General features: G+C 40.1%; 1 protein-coding gene across 1 annotated transcript in view; it reads right to left on the bottom strand.

Annotated features, from left to right (window-relative positions):
* Positions 1-9,318: 9,318 nt before the first annotated feature.
* The window catches only part of LOC107569929 (protein Dos-like), a 26,246-nt gene continuing 18,719 nt past the window's right edge, over positions 9,319-16,845 (bottom strand). Inside the window, exons 7-8 of the mRNA XM_016256099.1 lie at positions 14,603-14,792; positions 9,319-13,501 (exon numbers count right to left, since the gene is read on the bottom strand). Of these exons, the coding sequence (XP_016111585.1) occupies positions 12,064-13,501; positions 14,603-14,792 (1,628 nt within the window). The 3' untranslated portion in view covers positions 9,319-12,063. The remainder of the gene's footprint in view (positions 13,502-14,602; positions 14,793-16,845) is intronic.

Below are 16,845 nucleotides of genomic sequence, written 5' to 3'. Positions count from 1 at the left end.
GACTTCCTTGTGTCCATTTGCTTATTAAGGTTTGTACCAAAGCATATACGATTTCAGGCAAGCATTATTCCATCATTTAACATGTAGCATCTGATTGGGTGACAGACTGAGCTTTATTCCCTGGTGACGAGGTAAAAGCAATATTAGTCATAGTTTGAATAACATCGAGAGTGGGCTAAAAGACTTTTTCTTTGAGGTCATGACGCACAAATTGCCAGCAACTGCTGCTGTGACTGAAAAGGTATCAATTTTAAATTCTCAAGGTGAAGTTGGACAGACATACTGTATATATTAAAATAAATAGCCAGCAGTGTCTCACTTTAGACTAACTGCAGGCAGGTTCACATAATATGATAAAAGAAATGGTAACTTTAGCAAGAGGTTGTAGTTTCAGTTTTAGTGCAACAGTGCATCGTCTAATATTTGCTTCTCAGCAAATATTTAAACAACAGTAACTTTCAGAAAGCATTTGTTATATTACTATAATATTAAATGAGCAACAAAAATGGTTTAAAATAATTAATTTTTTCTTTATTGTTGTCGTAGACAGTTGACGTATTTATTAATATTAACTATTTATATATATATATATATAAAATTACGTTTACGCTATAGTCATTTGTTATGTGTGTTTGATGTTTTTATTTTTTTTATATTTCTATTTAGCATTATTTCATTTCAGTTTTAGTTTTAGTCATTTAGTCTTTTGAAATAGCCAGAAACAGTCTTTCTAAGCCTGTGTATCTATCAAGTATAGAAGTCCAAATAATTAATTCAAGGTTACTTGTGACCACTCTTGCTACCTAGACCTCAGTCTACAAATTGGAGACCTCTGCAATAGTGCATCCATTCAAAATTGAAAAATTAGTTAATTTTTCCAGTGCATTCATAGTCCTCAATTGATAATTCAAAATGAGGTCAGACAGGGCCAACCCCATTACACATTTCATTATGTGTACCATGCTCATGCTCATAATCTTAAGCTTGATTTTCTTTACAAATCAGGATGCAGATTTTGAAGTGTCATTATCCTAGTAAATGGCAAGAATTCTAGAATGATTAATTTGTTCCTCAATACATAATGCTAGCGGGACACCATTTTATTTCTGGGAACTTGTTACTTCCTCAATGTCCTGTTTTGATTAACAAAAGCTTCCCCTGAAATGGAATAATGATTGGTTGTATGCAATCAAGGAACAATGATAATTTCGATTGTATATTAAGGTGGTAATTGTGTTCTGATTTTAGTCCAAAGGAGGTCCAAAGATGAATGTTCAAACTTACAATGTGAATGTGCTTTTACCCATTTGATTGCTTGGTCCAAACCTAAATTCAACCAACACAAATTTTTGGCTCCAAACCACTTTTTCAAATGGAATTGAATAGTGACAAACAGACTCTTTGTTGCATAACAGTTTGAGCATACATAAAACCTTCAGCAACAATTTTCAACAGAGTCCATCAATCATCAATACTACCTATTTAAGACTCCAGTAAGATCATTTTGTTCCACCTATCTCACAGTCATTCCATCATTCTTGTTTCCAAACACCTGTCAACCAGTTTCATTTACGCTCTTAGAAATAAAGGTTCTTTATTGGCATATATGATTCCATGAAGAACCTTTAAGGTCTATGGAATCTTTCCATTGCACGAAAGGTTCTTTATAGCAGAAAAATGTTCTTATTAAAATGTTCTTTGCACAAAGAAACATGGTTCACTTAAAAGCACTTTTTGGGCAACCAAAATGGTTCTTCTATGGCATTACTGCAAATGGTTCTTTATATTGGAAAAAGGTTCTTAAGATTATTAAAATGTTCTTTAAAAAATGGTTCTTTTAAGAACTGTCCACTGAAAGGTTTTTTGGGGAACCCAAAATGGTTATTCCATGACATCGCTGCAAGAAAAAAAAAACCTTTTGGAACCTTTTTAAGATTGTACTTAGACTTTCTGTCGCAACACCATTTTTGTCCAGCGCCATGCGTTGATTATTCCCGGCATGTAGCATTTTACTCAGCTCTGGTTCTCTCTGAAATAGCCGATTAGAAAGTGGTGAGTGGTAAAGTTGCCATGGCAACTGTGAGTCATTCTGCGGCAAGCAGAATAGTCACACTTCTACAACAGAATGTGCTCCCCTTTGTGTCTTTCTTTTAATACGGTCACATCTCGGGTTCAGTATGCATTCCTTTGTGTTTTCCGGTGTCAGACACAGGGAAATGACTTCCATCACCAAACCAAACCACAGAGGTCAATTGCATTTGAAGGAACTTACAGTAAGCGGCAGTACACGGTGCTGTTTGCGCTAGACAGGCTAATAACTCAAGGCCAGCTTTATCAAGCAACTCCCCAGAATCTTATTCATTGCATCTGAACGATTTAATAAAGAGCTAGTAGTGTTGCTCAGTTACACCCACGGATTTACAGTTGTTGAGCTTCTGTCATTGCAGTCCCGACGTTTACAGCTGCTGATTATGAGACAGCCAGATTGGGTCGATCGGTGACATATGCCTATGTGAAGAGTGCTTATGTCACTCTGTTTTGTCAGAGTGGAAGGTTCTATCATGGTTGTGACATAACTGAGAGCCATTTTGCAAAGCCATGTTTTGACAAATGTTTATCTACTACCTTAAAGTCAAAGTTGTTTCATCAAATAAGAATTTGTTCAAAGATTGTATTTATTATTATTAATATATTAAGGCTGGCAAACAATATTATTACTAATTCCAATAATGTTTTGGTTAGTGAATATACTTACTGTCAAATCAGAGATACAGAATCTCATGATTTAATAGGGTTAGACTGAAGCAATTCATTGTGAATTAGTCAATCCTAAAATTCAATATAGAGTAAAAACGTAGCTACTGTGATGCAAGAAAAAATTCTACTTGTCCGACCATGAAGTGTTTGTCTATTTTAAATGCTTGATTCATATTATGCTGCTTGCTAAGCACTAGTAATAATGTTTATTGTGATTTTTAAATCACAAAGGCTGCGATATAAATATATGTGCTGCGTGTGAGTGAAGCGCAGCACAGTGTTTATTTACACATGAACAGATCATGATCCAGTGTTTTCAGTAACTTGAAATTTACGATTTTGGTAATTCATAAAATGGACAAAAAGATCAATTTTAGTTACACTGAAGAAATTTTAGAGACTGGACAAGCTTCTGGTTGGGTCAGTAAGCAACCACCTGGAAATCACAGAACATCCTGGCAATTAGCAGCTGTGTAAATGAGACGACTTGTGCGACAACACTGAGGGACAGTCAGATGTCCAGTTCACCCATAAGGCATTTTGAAGGTGAATATGATCTTTATAAATATATATATATATATATATATATATATATATATATATATATATATATATATATATATTAAAACATAAAGCTATATAATAGCTCTCTGTAATGGAGAAAACGCAAAGGCTGAAAAGATTTTCATGTGAATCATTCCTCTCTGGTTAAACAAATATGGTTGTGCTTTCTTTAGATTAGCACCATTGAGGTGTTTTTTTTCTTTCTTACTGCAACAGATAAAGACTATCACAGAAGAATGACGCAACAGGGCTGTTATGGAGGTGGACGCAGACAAGAGGAACCCTACGCTCGTCATCCTCATAAGAAGAGGAAGAGAAACGGAGGAGGGAGAGTGTGTGGGTGGATGTGTGGGCATGAGATGGATCCTAATCAGCTTTCCAGGGATCTTGTGCTCTCTCTATCTATGTCTATTTCTTTACCTCTCAGTCTCCCCCTCATCTCTCTCTCTCTCTTTGACTCTTTCTATTTCTCTTTTTCCATCACAGTGGCACCTGCCCATTCATGTGGGCTACGCTCCCTATGACTCATTCATAAGCACTGGCTCAATCTCTTAACAAGTTCCCACTTTTCTCTGCCTACTCGGCCCCTTAGGAAAGCAACTGCAAAAATCACCTTACATCAAGCTCCCTATGCAGCTATTACCATTCATCATAGTGAATGTAAAAGAGGGTTGGGGATTACATGGCAGGAAGTGTTAGCATCCTCTGTCTGGGGGGAAATGCACAAACGATCAGTAAGGTTTGAAAGTTCCAGACTTATCTGAATGTCCATCAGCATTTTATCTCATTCCAAGTGTTCTCAAATGTAAGATGATACTTTTTATGTGACGTCAGAACTAAGGCAGAAAGGAAGAGATAAGATAAAGGTTGCTCTTTCTTTACTCAGCTCTTTCTTATAAAATTTCTTAAGAGAAGTAAAATGTACACAATATATGTACTAATTTATTTAGACCCAATTTGTAGGAATAAAATATAGCTGTGATCATTTGGTCTTGGTGGTTTATAATGAGAAATATTAGTAATTATTGTAATAATTGTATTAATGTATTAATAAAATAATACAAATTAATTAATAATATGTACAATTGTAAGTATGTTTTGTAATAAATATATGTGTGTGTTTATAGATTCATATAAAAATATGTAAAAAATAAAATACAAATATATATATATGTGTGTGTGTGTGTGTGTGTGTATGCATAACAGTTATATAGCACAGATAATTTGGTCTTGGTAGAATTTAAAGAAAATATTGTAATGCATTTCAAATATTATATAAATCCATATAATTGTTATAAATATAATACATATAGATAGCAGACCTCTTATAATTTGGTCTCATAGAGATAATAAATAAATATCATACACAGACACAGACACACGCACACACATATACATATTGGATAAACAAATGAGATATGAAAGAGATCTCATTTGAATTTTTTTTACTGTGGGAACCAGATTGTTTTTGGCAGATACATTCCGATGCTTCTGAAGTCTGGTACGTCAAAAAGTCCAGCAACCCGTTTTTTAAATTTTTAGCACAGCTTAATTGTTGAGGACAGCCTGAGTGACCTTCCGATAAAAGTGTGTTTTATCCAGTCTGAGTCACCGGTGTCTCCCACACATTTTATCTCTCGCTCTCTTTCCCTCGCAGAAGGGAATGGGCTGATTGAAACGTTGATGCTGTGCTCTCGCGAAGTACCATTCTGTCTGCTGATGGGGTGGGGAGTGAGTTACATTTCATCTCCATTAATTTGTGCATTGCTGGTGACTCACTGGCCATCTCTGCTTAATGGATTGCACAGGATATTGTGTTTCACGAAGCAGAGATATTTCAGACAGCATTTGTTCCTGTGAGTTCGAATCTCACAGCGGTTCTAGGCACAGTTGACGCTTCCATTTTAGGAATAAATGAACTACGTGCAGATAAGTCCGCAAGAGCAACCCATCCCCTCGTCTCTAGTTTGCTGAAGAGATAGTCTGCTTTTAGTAGACCACTACGAAATGATAGCGTTAGAAGACGCTTTCCACTGAAACCATATGTGCTGTCAGTGTCACTACATCATATTCTGTAGCCTCGAGCTGTGCATATGTACACCAAGCACGCTTCACAGGGTACAGTCATCCTAATGAGTGCCAAGCTTCGAAAGGGTGAGCCGAGGCTTTCTCTTCTATTAGCTTTCCTTTCCAAAGGACTGAATGAGGTTTCAATTAGCTTAAAATTCAATAAATTGCATGTGTGACGATGCAGAAAGTCCTCTACTCAAACAAGATTTAAAGTGTGCTGTGGCTCTTGGGTCATGTTTATTAGGTAGTGTTCTACTAAAAAGTTGAGAAAATGAACTCTTAGGCCCTGATATACTTCAAGTGAAATTGAAGAACAAACTGGTGTGTTGCATTTTGAGCAAAATTAGGCCAAAAGGAAGTTTGTTTGGAGTTCATTTTGGGCGTTAAAAACAGCTTGCCAAATTTTGGCGGTGTGGGCAGCATCGAGATGTATACCGCTGCACAACTTCTTTTTACCCCCAAGCAAGAATGAAAAAGAACTTAAAATGCATTCCATTTAAAATGCACAACTTTTCCTTCTAGGAAGATGGAAGATGATACGCTTTATGTGACGTCAGAACTATTGCAGAAAGGAAGAGATAAGATAAAGGTTGCTCTTTCTTTACTCAGCTCTTTCTTATAAAGTTTCTTAAGAAAAATAAAATGTACACATATATTAAACATATACAAATATTAAACATATTTGTCATTATAAACCACCAAGACCAAATTATCAGAGCTATTTTTTTATTCCTACAAATTGGGTCTAAAAATACATTAATAGATACTGTATATATACTGTATATATATAGTGTACATTCTATTTATCTTAATATATTTATATATGCATAACAGTTATATAGCATAGATAATAACTTTTAAATGGCCATTTAAAATGCAGAATGTTGAACAAATTGTGATGATAGGTCAATTAATGATGTCATCCTGCACTACATACATTTTTGTTCAATCAAATGCTGTCTAGTAGCAAATAACGATTCATGTTTTTTGACAAACTAAACATTGCTAGATTAGTGTTACCTTCATGTGGTACCTTCACCCATCGGAAATTTCCTACTTCCGACTTCTAAAATCGTAAATACTAGTTTGTCATGTTCAAGTGCTTTGTTGCTGAAAGAACAAAAGTCATTGAGTGCGGCAGGTTCATTCTTGCCTATTTCTTGGGGTAATATTATTAGCCAAAATGTATAGAAGATATTTATTCAATATTAAATTAATTGTGAATAAAACGTAGTGTCTCATTCATTGACAACCATATAAACATATCCACTCCATTGTATACATTCACTCCGCTATCTAGATAGGCAGCTATCTGGCGATTCCAGAATTTTGTTTAAATAAATGCTATTTTTGCGATGGGAAGTATGTGCAAAATGTATTACATAGTTATTTATATACCTAAATAAATTTAGGTGGTGGCAAAGGGCAAGAAGAGAGGCAGGCAGATAACCAGGGCAGCGACGACGAAGGGAGGATCCAAGAAGGAGACAGGAGGAGCCAGGGCGGATCAGATAGAAGAAGGAGACAGGAGGAGCCAGGGCGGATCAGATGGAGGGAGGAGCCAGGAGGGACTTGGAGCAGGAGGATCCAGGGGGGGACCCAGACCGCAGTCAACATGATGACCCACGGTGGAGCCGATGGAGGGAGGAGCAATGGTGGAGAAAGGGCTGACGACTCCAGGGGGCCGACCAACAGCGGCATAGCAGGTGGGAGAGGAGCCCGGGGCAGAGACGGAGAGCCATAGAGCCAGGGCGATGGTGAGGATCAGGAGGGCCAAGGCGGAGTAGATGGCTCAGGCGACCAAGGGCATAGGCGGGGATCCGGAAGGCTGTGGTGGAGCAGGAGCGACAGAGGACCAAGGTGGAGCTGGAGGGAGGGAGGAGCCCAACAGAGCCAGTGGGACGGATCGACGAGGTGCAGCCAGAGGAGTGGAGTCCTGAGGCGATGGCGGGTCGACGATTGACCAAGGCGGAGCCGGAGGGACGAGGGAGCCCAGCGGAGCTGTTGGACTGACGGGCCACGGTGGAGAGGAGGGAGCTTGGAGCCATGGTGGATCCGCTGGGTTGATGGGCCGAGGCGGAGTCCGGGACTCAGAAGCTGGAGGTGGAGACAAGGGGTCCTCCAGCCACAACGCCGATGGTGACTGGCAGACCTGCGGCAAACCCACATCACCAATGGTGGGCTCAGGGTAAGCTGAAGGGCTGACAGGATGCAGCAGGGAAGAAGATGGCAGAATAATTAGAGGAGGTGGGAGAGGGAGGCTGGGTGGGAGTTCATGACAGTCTGGAGTTTCTGGAACGGTGTGTGCTGCCCACACACACACCATGGCTACTCCCAGCACCGGGAACACTAGGGACAGTGGAACGAATGCTCGAGACAGGACAGAAAGATAGTTCAGGGCAGACAGAGTTTGGGCGCAACCTCCATGGTTGTGATGGGGCAGACTGATGGTATAGGAGATTCACAGGATGGCGGAAGAAGAGGCATATCACAACATAAATCCATATTTCCCTCTGAGTCCAGCTCTAGCTCACCCTCAGTAGTGGAACAGTGGGCGGGGCTTTCCTCCGCACCCTCTCTTTCCACTGTAACATCCATCATTGCGTGCATTGTTGCCGGCTGTCACACCTGGTCAGACGATTCATGAGGCTCTGGCTCTGGGGCAATCCTCAGCTCTGTCGCTCCATTTAATGACTAAATTAACAGGACACAGGTGAACTGAATGAACTAATCAATGGAAATCTGAGGAAAACTAGGTCAAACTCAAAATGGGCATGAAGACAAAAATTAAATGTAAACACAAAAGAAGTCCATAAGCGTGACATTGAGAGGGTTTCATGTCCAATTTATGACTAGAAACTTGTGTTTACGTTAATTACGAAAGCAAGTCAAGGCCCTTCAATATTTCTCAACCTAAATAAGAAATATGCACACTCCGAAATCACATCGTTTCCTGCTATATATCAGACAAAAATATATTTAAAAAGAATAGTGTGTCTGAATTCAGGGTATTCATGAAACGTACCTGGGCGACCTAATCTTTAAAGTGAGATTCTGCGCATCTGATGGACAATTTACTATCCCGTGAGGCCATGGGAGAGGATTTTTGAATGGCAGTGAAGTGATACAATGGACGATAGTAGGTCACATGACAACATGATGCATATAGTATGTCCAGATTAAATTCATACTACACAAGTTAATACTGTATAGAAAGTACAAACAAGTACCTGCTCACGGACACAGCCAATGTATCTTTCTGTGAAAGTAGGACGTCAATGTGTTCAACTATTCTAACTGTGTATGTTCAAGCTTTAATGCCAAATTTAATTGTGATCAAATATTCAGTCTCCAATGGAGAAATGAATCTCAGAAGCCTTTGACCTCCATAGGGTGGGTCATCTTCAATTCAGATGAGGAACATTCAGTACAGCACAGGGACATGAATAAATAGGATGTGTCAGTGGTCTTTGTTTGTGTCGTCACGCAAATGATTGATAGTCGTTATCACAAGCGTAAACTAAAGGCCCTTCCCCATTCTCCCTGGTTACCCGGGGTTGCTATTGATTTAGAATCATAATGACTGTAGAGCCATCTTTAATTTATTAGCTTGGCTGATATGAATATTTGATGTTCCCAAAGGGATATTTCAGCACCTAAAATGGAGAACGGCAGGGTGGAACATAGACAGGTGCTGATAAATGTTTGCCGGAGCGAGCTGACAATCTCTTGATCTTGAGATGAAAAAAACTAAACGGACTCGGGCAAAGTCATAATGCATCATTCTTTATTGACTAGTTGGAAAAACATAACATGAAAATAAACATTTAGATTGGTTGGTCCCTCAAGGCTCAGTAGATCTAGAACAAAGAGATCCAGGTAAACAAAACAAACATTCAGAAAGCACGCCTCGCTCTCTCTTTTTAGTTGTTTTTTTTAATAAATTTTTTTTGACTAAGTAATTAGTCAAGCAGGTTTTTACAGATTGTTTTTCTTTGCACATAAATATATTTTTTCTTTCATCTAAATATAGCCAGCAATAGAAATAATCCTTTTTGTCCATGGAAATATGGCAAAAAATTTCATCAAGTCAGCAAAGCAGAACTTCTAAAATAACAGACTCCTTAAAATATTTTACAATATTTCAGTACCAAGTCTATTTCTTTTCATTCTCAGAGTCACACAAAAAATATCTGTCATTTGGTGCTTCGTTTTGGATCTGCTAAACAATAATTTGTCATCACATGCAAATCTATACACAGTAATCCATCAACCGACAGGCTATTTGATTGTGCACATATCACCCAAAGGTCCCAACTAGGTTTATGTCCAATCCAAGACATAGACTATTCTAGTGCCTGCTCTGGGACCTCATTGTGCTTATATACAATTCTACATTCTTTTGTACAAATTTCAATGTCCCTGACATGTTACGCATTACGGTTAATCAAAACCAAAGACTGGATTTGTAATTGCTAATACTGGTGTACATGTGTTTGACAATGCAATGTACATACCACACTTCAGATTCATATTTCTGCAATGCATTAACAGATTTTTTTCTGTTTTTTAAAAACCTCTGTAAGGTAATTTGGCCTATTCAATTAACAATGTTTGGACCCCATTGACTTTCATTGCATGGACTTTTTTGGAAAAACGATTTATTATTTATTTTTGGGTAACTATCCCATTAAATGTTAAACACGCAGGAAGGCACCATATTAATCATATGAGATGGTCAGTAGTGTATAATTTAACCAGAAACAATCAATCAACAATATCAGCTAGTCTAAAGCTCTCTTTTCTCTGGCATTGTTAATTACTCCATGCACATCAGTCATTGTTCACCTAGATAATGAAAGCCTTTTATTTCTGGACAGGGCACTTCAGATGCACCCTAAATAGTACATGAAGCTTTTTAGAGAACTACTCAATAGCTCAAACAATCACCCTAAAAGGCCACAAAACAATGTGAGACAAAGCCTGTGGATGATACCCAAGCATTTTTCTTCATTACATCAATAGCCTCTATATATGGCCAATGGCCTTTTCGCTCACATTTCACAATGATAGACTTTCTAACACATCACAGTTGAGAATCTGCCAAGGACAAACTTTTTGTTTGCATGCTTAAAAGAAGATCAAACCCATAATGATCAATCCAGAACGTAGCCCATACTGTGAGCTGACAGATGGGAATACTAGAATCCCATTTTATTGGAATAATTCAGGTCAACGTGAATGGTGGCATTTGTACCGATATTCAACAATTGCTTATGCTGGGCAGTGGGATTTGCTTTTAATGATTTTAAATTACGCTTCTGTCCAAAGGCAGCATGTGCAGTTGTCCACCTCTAGGGATTCTCGTCTTGGTAATTTTCACATAAAAGTAATGCTAACGAACACACAGAGCTCATTTTGTGAAATGCATGCAAGAAAAGGCATGCCCTTCTCACAATGAAAATCATAAAAATATCTCAGGCCTGATTCATACCCTTAGAGAGACATATCTGTGGTCGTTATTTTGCAGGACTTTTTTTTCTTTCCCCATTTCCCCAACTGTTGCTTACAGCGTTTTTGTTGTTTAATCTTGGTATTACCTGACAACAATTTGGCACTATATACTCGAAAATCGTTCGGTCTATTTCTCATTCTCACAGATATGATCAACAATACAGAACAAATGATACAATTAAAAGATGAAAAGCACAATAGTAATAATTCAATGGTCATAAAATTATAGTATCTCACAAAGAGGCAGTTTTAGCCATTCAGTACTTCAATGATAAAATAACACTATTAAAGGAAAAGAACACTTTATAATGGATTGCAAACTTGTCAGTGGGGAACAAGCTAACATGCCTATTGATTTAGTGCATCTAATCCCATTTTATTTAACCTAAATTACAAACACTGTGAAGTTAAATTGGGAAAGGCTTAAGTTTGCTTAGGAACGGGACCAATGCCATGGTGTTTCAGATATGCTCTTGTTTTTGAAATACAGGTTAGACATGCAGACATGTCTACCCATACAAGGAAATTTCTACAGTTTATCCCAATTATGATTATATTTTATAGGATTTGTTTCCCTAAAATTTGATTAAAACTGAAAGCAGATTTAGCTACACAACAAAAACCCAGATGCTAATAATAAATATTATTGAGTATTTTACAACTTCAGAAAGCAAAACTGAATGGAGGACTAGCTGGTACATTTAAAATCAAGTAAAAGAAAATAATATTAATTTGGGTTATGAACAGACATTTGGATAGGCAGCATTGCAATATAATTCATGCAATCACAAATATAATCAATCTTTAATCTAATAGCACCCAATTTCACAGTGGATTACCTAGTGCAGAGAAAATATTGGCTTTTGAAGTCAACGAGTAGCTAAATGGAGAGCTTTAATAACAGACTTTGACATTTCATTTGTTTAAGACTTGGTGCGTTGAGCAACATGAGGTATGAGCCTTAATAGCCATTTATTTAACACTGAGCATGGAAGAAACCTCTCTACACCACTGGTCTAGGACATAATGACAATGATTTCAACGCCATTTAAATGACCAAAGCAAACCTGTTCCAGATCAGAGCCAATGTCGATCAAATCTTTGGACCTGTAGTTGCCACGAAGTGTTCTTGTATGAGGAGATGAAGGGAGCCACATGCTACACTGGACTGTGATCAGGCGATGTGTAGGTCACAGTCACTGCACTACACTCGGGTGGTTCTCTGGTCCTGCGGAGATCTGAGTACAGCCGCTCTTCGAGGGTTGCCGCTAGCTTGTCGCTCAGCTCTTCTGTGATTGTCTGTGGGCCATAGCTTGTACATTTGGGTGTATGTTCATCAGGAGGCTCAGGCGGTGGCAACGTTTGCCTAGAGTTCTCCTGGCCCACCGATTGCTCTCCAGCAATGTCATTCATCAGAGGGGGCTGCGATGCCTCAAGGACTTCCTTTTCGTTGATGGTTCCGCTGCTTTCGGTGCTGGAAGGTATTCTTATTATGTCGGGATCCAAGTCAGTAGCGGTATCCTGATCTGCCTTGAGTGTCTCGGGAGTACTGGTTGCACCTTCGCTGCTCTCTTCGTCAGGTGCACTAATGATTCGTGGGAGTGTGCTGTGGTAGCTAGTCTCTAGAGGATAGTTGACAGTTTCGCCACGTCGGAGCGGAGTGCGGTACCGGTCAAAAGAGGATTGGAAGCGCTGGCCGGGGTCGCTGTACTGTTTTGAGCGCTGCCACTGCTTGCGCAGGTGAACGCGGGAACGATGCTTGGAGCGCAGTGGAGACTCCTGCTGATCGAACTGCGGGTCATGCCGCAAGAACTCGTGGAAAAGTGCGTCAGTTTTCTCATCGATGCTGTAGTCGCGGCGGGAAAGGATGGGGGGATGAGGTTGAGCGTCGCGTTGAACGAACATCTGGCCGTAGGGGGACCAGAGCATGGCGCTCTCGTCCATTTCCACTCCGTCCACACCGCCCCTGGCACCTGCCGGTTCCTCTTCAAGTTCTTCGTCGAAGATGTCCGTGTCGAAGCTCTCGCAAACGGTCCCTTTGTGACCGGAACTGAAGAAGTGCCTGCGCTCCACGGCGGAGCCATCCTTACTGCTACTGCTGCTACCAAACAGTCGCAACTCCTCGGGAGCACGCAAAGGTGCTTCTATCGAGGCGTAACCGCTGTCCATTTGGAGCAACTTGCGGTTTCCTGGCTCCCCGTCACTTCCCCTTTCAGAATCGACACTATCCTGTTTGCGACCTTTCTCTGGTCCTTCATCTAGAGGCAAGTCCGCATCCCCCTCCATCTCATCCCCGATATCCTGTGAGGGGTACCTAGGCAGCCCTCCCATCTCGGTCTTACCCACTAAAGAGCACACACTGTCTGCGTCACTACGGACGGAGTCTTTGTCATTGTTGCTGCTCTGGTCGGATGAGACATACCGCTCAAGGGAGGCACGAAGAGTCCAGATATCACGGTACAAAGTTTGAGGTTCTAAACTCTCCTGATGATAGCCCATTCCAAGACTCTCATCCGGGGGCTCAGAGGTGAGGCCGATCACCCCGGGACCCATCGCTCTGCTGCAGCTGGGCTCCACCATCACCTCCACCTCTAACCTAAAGAACAGTACACATATGAAATCAGTCAAGCTCGTTTTCTTAAATATAGTCAGTATTTCTTTAGAAAATGCCTTAATGTAGCACGACATCTGTTTTATGTCAGTGTGGGTCTGTCAAATAATTTGTTAACTTTTCCTTTTTATTAAAGCATTGACCCCAGATTCAGCAAGTTTTAACTTTTAAATAAACTTTTATATATATTTTTTATATTTTCACACTATATAACATTTATATAAAATGTAAATTTTAAAATAAAAAAAACAATGTTCCAAAAACAATTAAAAAAAAAACTAGTCTAAACTAGTTGGTAGTAGTTAATCACTGTGGACCATCCCTACTATATTATTTCATTAGAAAATGCCACAACATAGCACAACATCATGTTTTATGTAACTGTAGGTCTACATTACTGTTCAACAATTTGGGATTGGTACAATTTTTAAGTTACAGTTACTTTAAGTTTAAGTTACTCTTATAATGAAACATAAATCATACTCTTATGAAATATAAATCTTTTGTATATTATAAATGCCTTTAATGTCATGTTTGATCCCTTACATGTGCCCTTATTTAATAAAAGTGACCCCAAACGTTTGAACTCTAGTGTATGTCAAATATGTTTATTTATTTTCCTTTCCATTAAAGCTTCGAGTCCAGATTCAGAGATGTTAAAACAGATGCCTCCATTAGCACACAGATGGTTGTGACTCACTCTGTGATGGTTCATTTGAAGAGACCAGTACACCGCGAAAGGAAAATATACAGGAAAGTCAGTTGCAATAGATAAGCAAATATAAACAAATTTACTGATGTTCATAAACATGTGTATTGTCCTTCTTGGCCCATTTTGCAAAACAAATGCAAAACAATACCAAAAGAAAAATACCAAATGGTACACCTGTGGTATTTACCCAAATCCAATGAAACAACTTCCAAATCTAAAGCAAAGCTTTTTGCACTGTAAGCTGATGATGCCATGATAAGGCAATGCGACCAGCGCGCTGAGATTAGTCCAGCATGGAATGGGGTCTGCTGTATGAGGCGTGGTGAGGCAGATGGTTGCTATAGCAAATGCATGGGGGAGGCAATTAAAAATACCTGCCGAGTGAGGGTGGGGGTGTGGAAGGGGGGGATAGAAGACGTGGACTGGCCCGGGTGGGGCAGTAGGTGACATCCTTGGTGCGAGAGATGTACTGGATGAGGTCGATATGATGGGCGTCATGCTCCTCCTGGTCCATGCTCTCGCTGGCTGCACGCTGCCGTTGGAACTGCCTCCGCTTGGGGGAACCTGTGGGGGCGACATGCATTTTGCATCAATAGTCTCACAACGCAATTTAAAATGCTAAAATGAAATAAAATTGACACATTTCAGATTTTATTGTCAATGATTAATTGTCCACTAAAAAAAAAAAAAAACCTGTATTAGCCCACTGTATTCTCAAATTCCATAGTTACCAACATAGTTCAACAAATTCTCAAAACCATATTTCCAACGGACATTCTCAAACAGTATCACAAAGTTGTGTGGTTGGTACTACAGCCCTAGACCTGTGGTCAGAAGCAGTTTCTTGTTGATATTAGCCAGCTATGGTTACTTTTTGCAATCTCTAACTTACTCTTCCTCTCAAATGACTTTTCTTTTCCACCTTAAGCTGCATTTCCACTATATACGATATTTGTGTACGACTGTCGCATTTTGCCCCCCTTAGTGCGTTGTACTATCAAATTGGTCGTAAATCAGCTGTTATCCTATGCTTATTCATCATGGTAAAATTGATGGAAAATTAATGTATGAATATATCCACACAAAACAAACGCCAATATATTTGAAAGAAAAACGTCTCGGGTTACTTATGTAACCATGGTTCCCTGAGGGGAACGAGACACTGCGTCCTCTAGGGGTCGCTATGGGGAACGCCTCGTCGTGACCCGTGTCTGAAGCCTACATTGAAAAAACACCAACTTGTTTGGCCGTCGACAGCCATGACGTCATTACCGTCGCAACTAGTACAAAATAGGCGCCGGTAGCGCACATCATCACTTCTTCGTCTGAAGCTTGTGTCCGCAGCTTGGCACAAAAAGCTAGAGGACGCAGTGTCTCGTTCCCCTCGTTCGTCGAGGCGACCTCGCGACGTCACCTCCTTGACTCGTTTCCACGGCAATTTGAGCCTTGCCGTGGCCCGATCCATCACCTCTAACAGCTCATCATACGCAGGGCAGGTGGATTGGGAAAGCTCAGCCTCAGCTTCTTCACTCTCCGCATCCATTTCCTGCTCTTGTTGGGCTGGGCCCAGCTGAGCACTGGCCCCTGGATCAGGTGATATCAAAGAGAGGATATCATCGTCCAGTGGCTGTTTCTCGCCCGACACCGATGCGCGGAAGAGGGGAACCCCCCCTTCAGCCTCACCGGCTAGGTCCACCTGAGATCCCCATGAGCTCATTCTCCTCCGTGCCTCAGCAGCGGCAGGTCCCGAGCCGCGGGAAACCGATGGGTGTCCCTCTCCACTCGAGAAGAGAGACAAACGAGAACGGAGCTTTTTCAGCGAAAAGCTCTCACAATGCATGCAGATTGCCTCCTCGAAGACACCGCGTGCGTGCTCCTCACCCAAACAAACAACGCATAGATCGTGTGAATCATCGGGTGTCAGAAACCGCTGACACGGATGTACACACTTTCTAAACGCTCCGCTAGTGCTCGCCATAGTAGGAAAAGAAATACTCTTACTTTGCTTTTGGAATGCACGCTTCAAACAGAACGGTCAGTGAAGACGAAGAAAGTGATGATGTGCGCTACCGGCGCCTATTTTGTACTAGTTGCGACGGTAGTGACGTCATGGCTGTCGCCGGCCAAACAAGTTGGTGTTTTTTCAATGTAGGCTTCAGACACGGGTCACGACGAGGCGTTCCCCATAGCGACCCCTAGAGGACGCAGTTCGAAGTTCCACGAAAGGGAACTGTAGGTTTCCTAGGGCTAAATCAATGTAAATATTTAAGTTAAATTATAAAATAATTATTTCAGACATAATTATTCATAGCAGTCCATTTTTCAGAAATAGCGTTTAAATAATAAAGTTTTAGTGGGAAAATATTGGTAATTGTGACTTTGCTCTTTAATTCTCAATATGTTAATTCTCACTTATCATTATGTTAATCTAATAGTTTTGATAAGAATCAAATCATATTCGTTCTGGTGGCCGAAATAGCTGACAGACAAATTATTTCGATATTTTAGCAAACTCGCATTTCGTCTGGCTCTATTTTGGTATATATCTAGGGTTCTCATTAATTAAAAAAAAAAAAAAAAAAAAAAAAAATAAAATTTTATTATAAAATTTTTTTTT

This window comes from Sinocyclocheilus grahami, unplaced genomic scaffold, assembly GCF_001515645.1.
Source record: "Sinocyclocheilus grahami isolate Dianchi unplaced genomic scaffold, SAMN03320097.WGS_v1.1 scaffold1397.1, whole genome shotgun sequence".
Taxonomy (NCBI): domain Eukaryota; kingdom Metazoa; phylum Chordata; class Actinopteri; order Cypriniformes; family Cyprinidae; genus Sinocyclocheilus; species Sinocyclocheilus grahami.
Note: the sequence above shows the minus strand (reverse complement) of the source record. Positions and strands in the feature narration are given on the sequence as shown.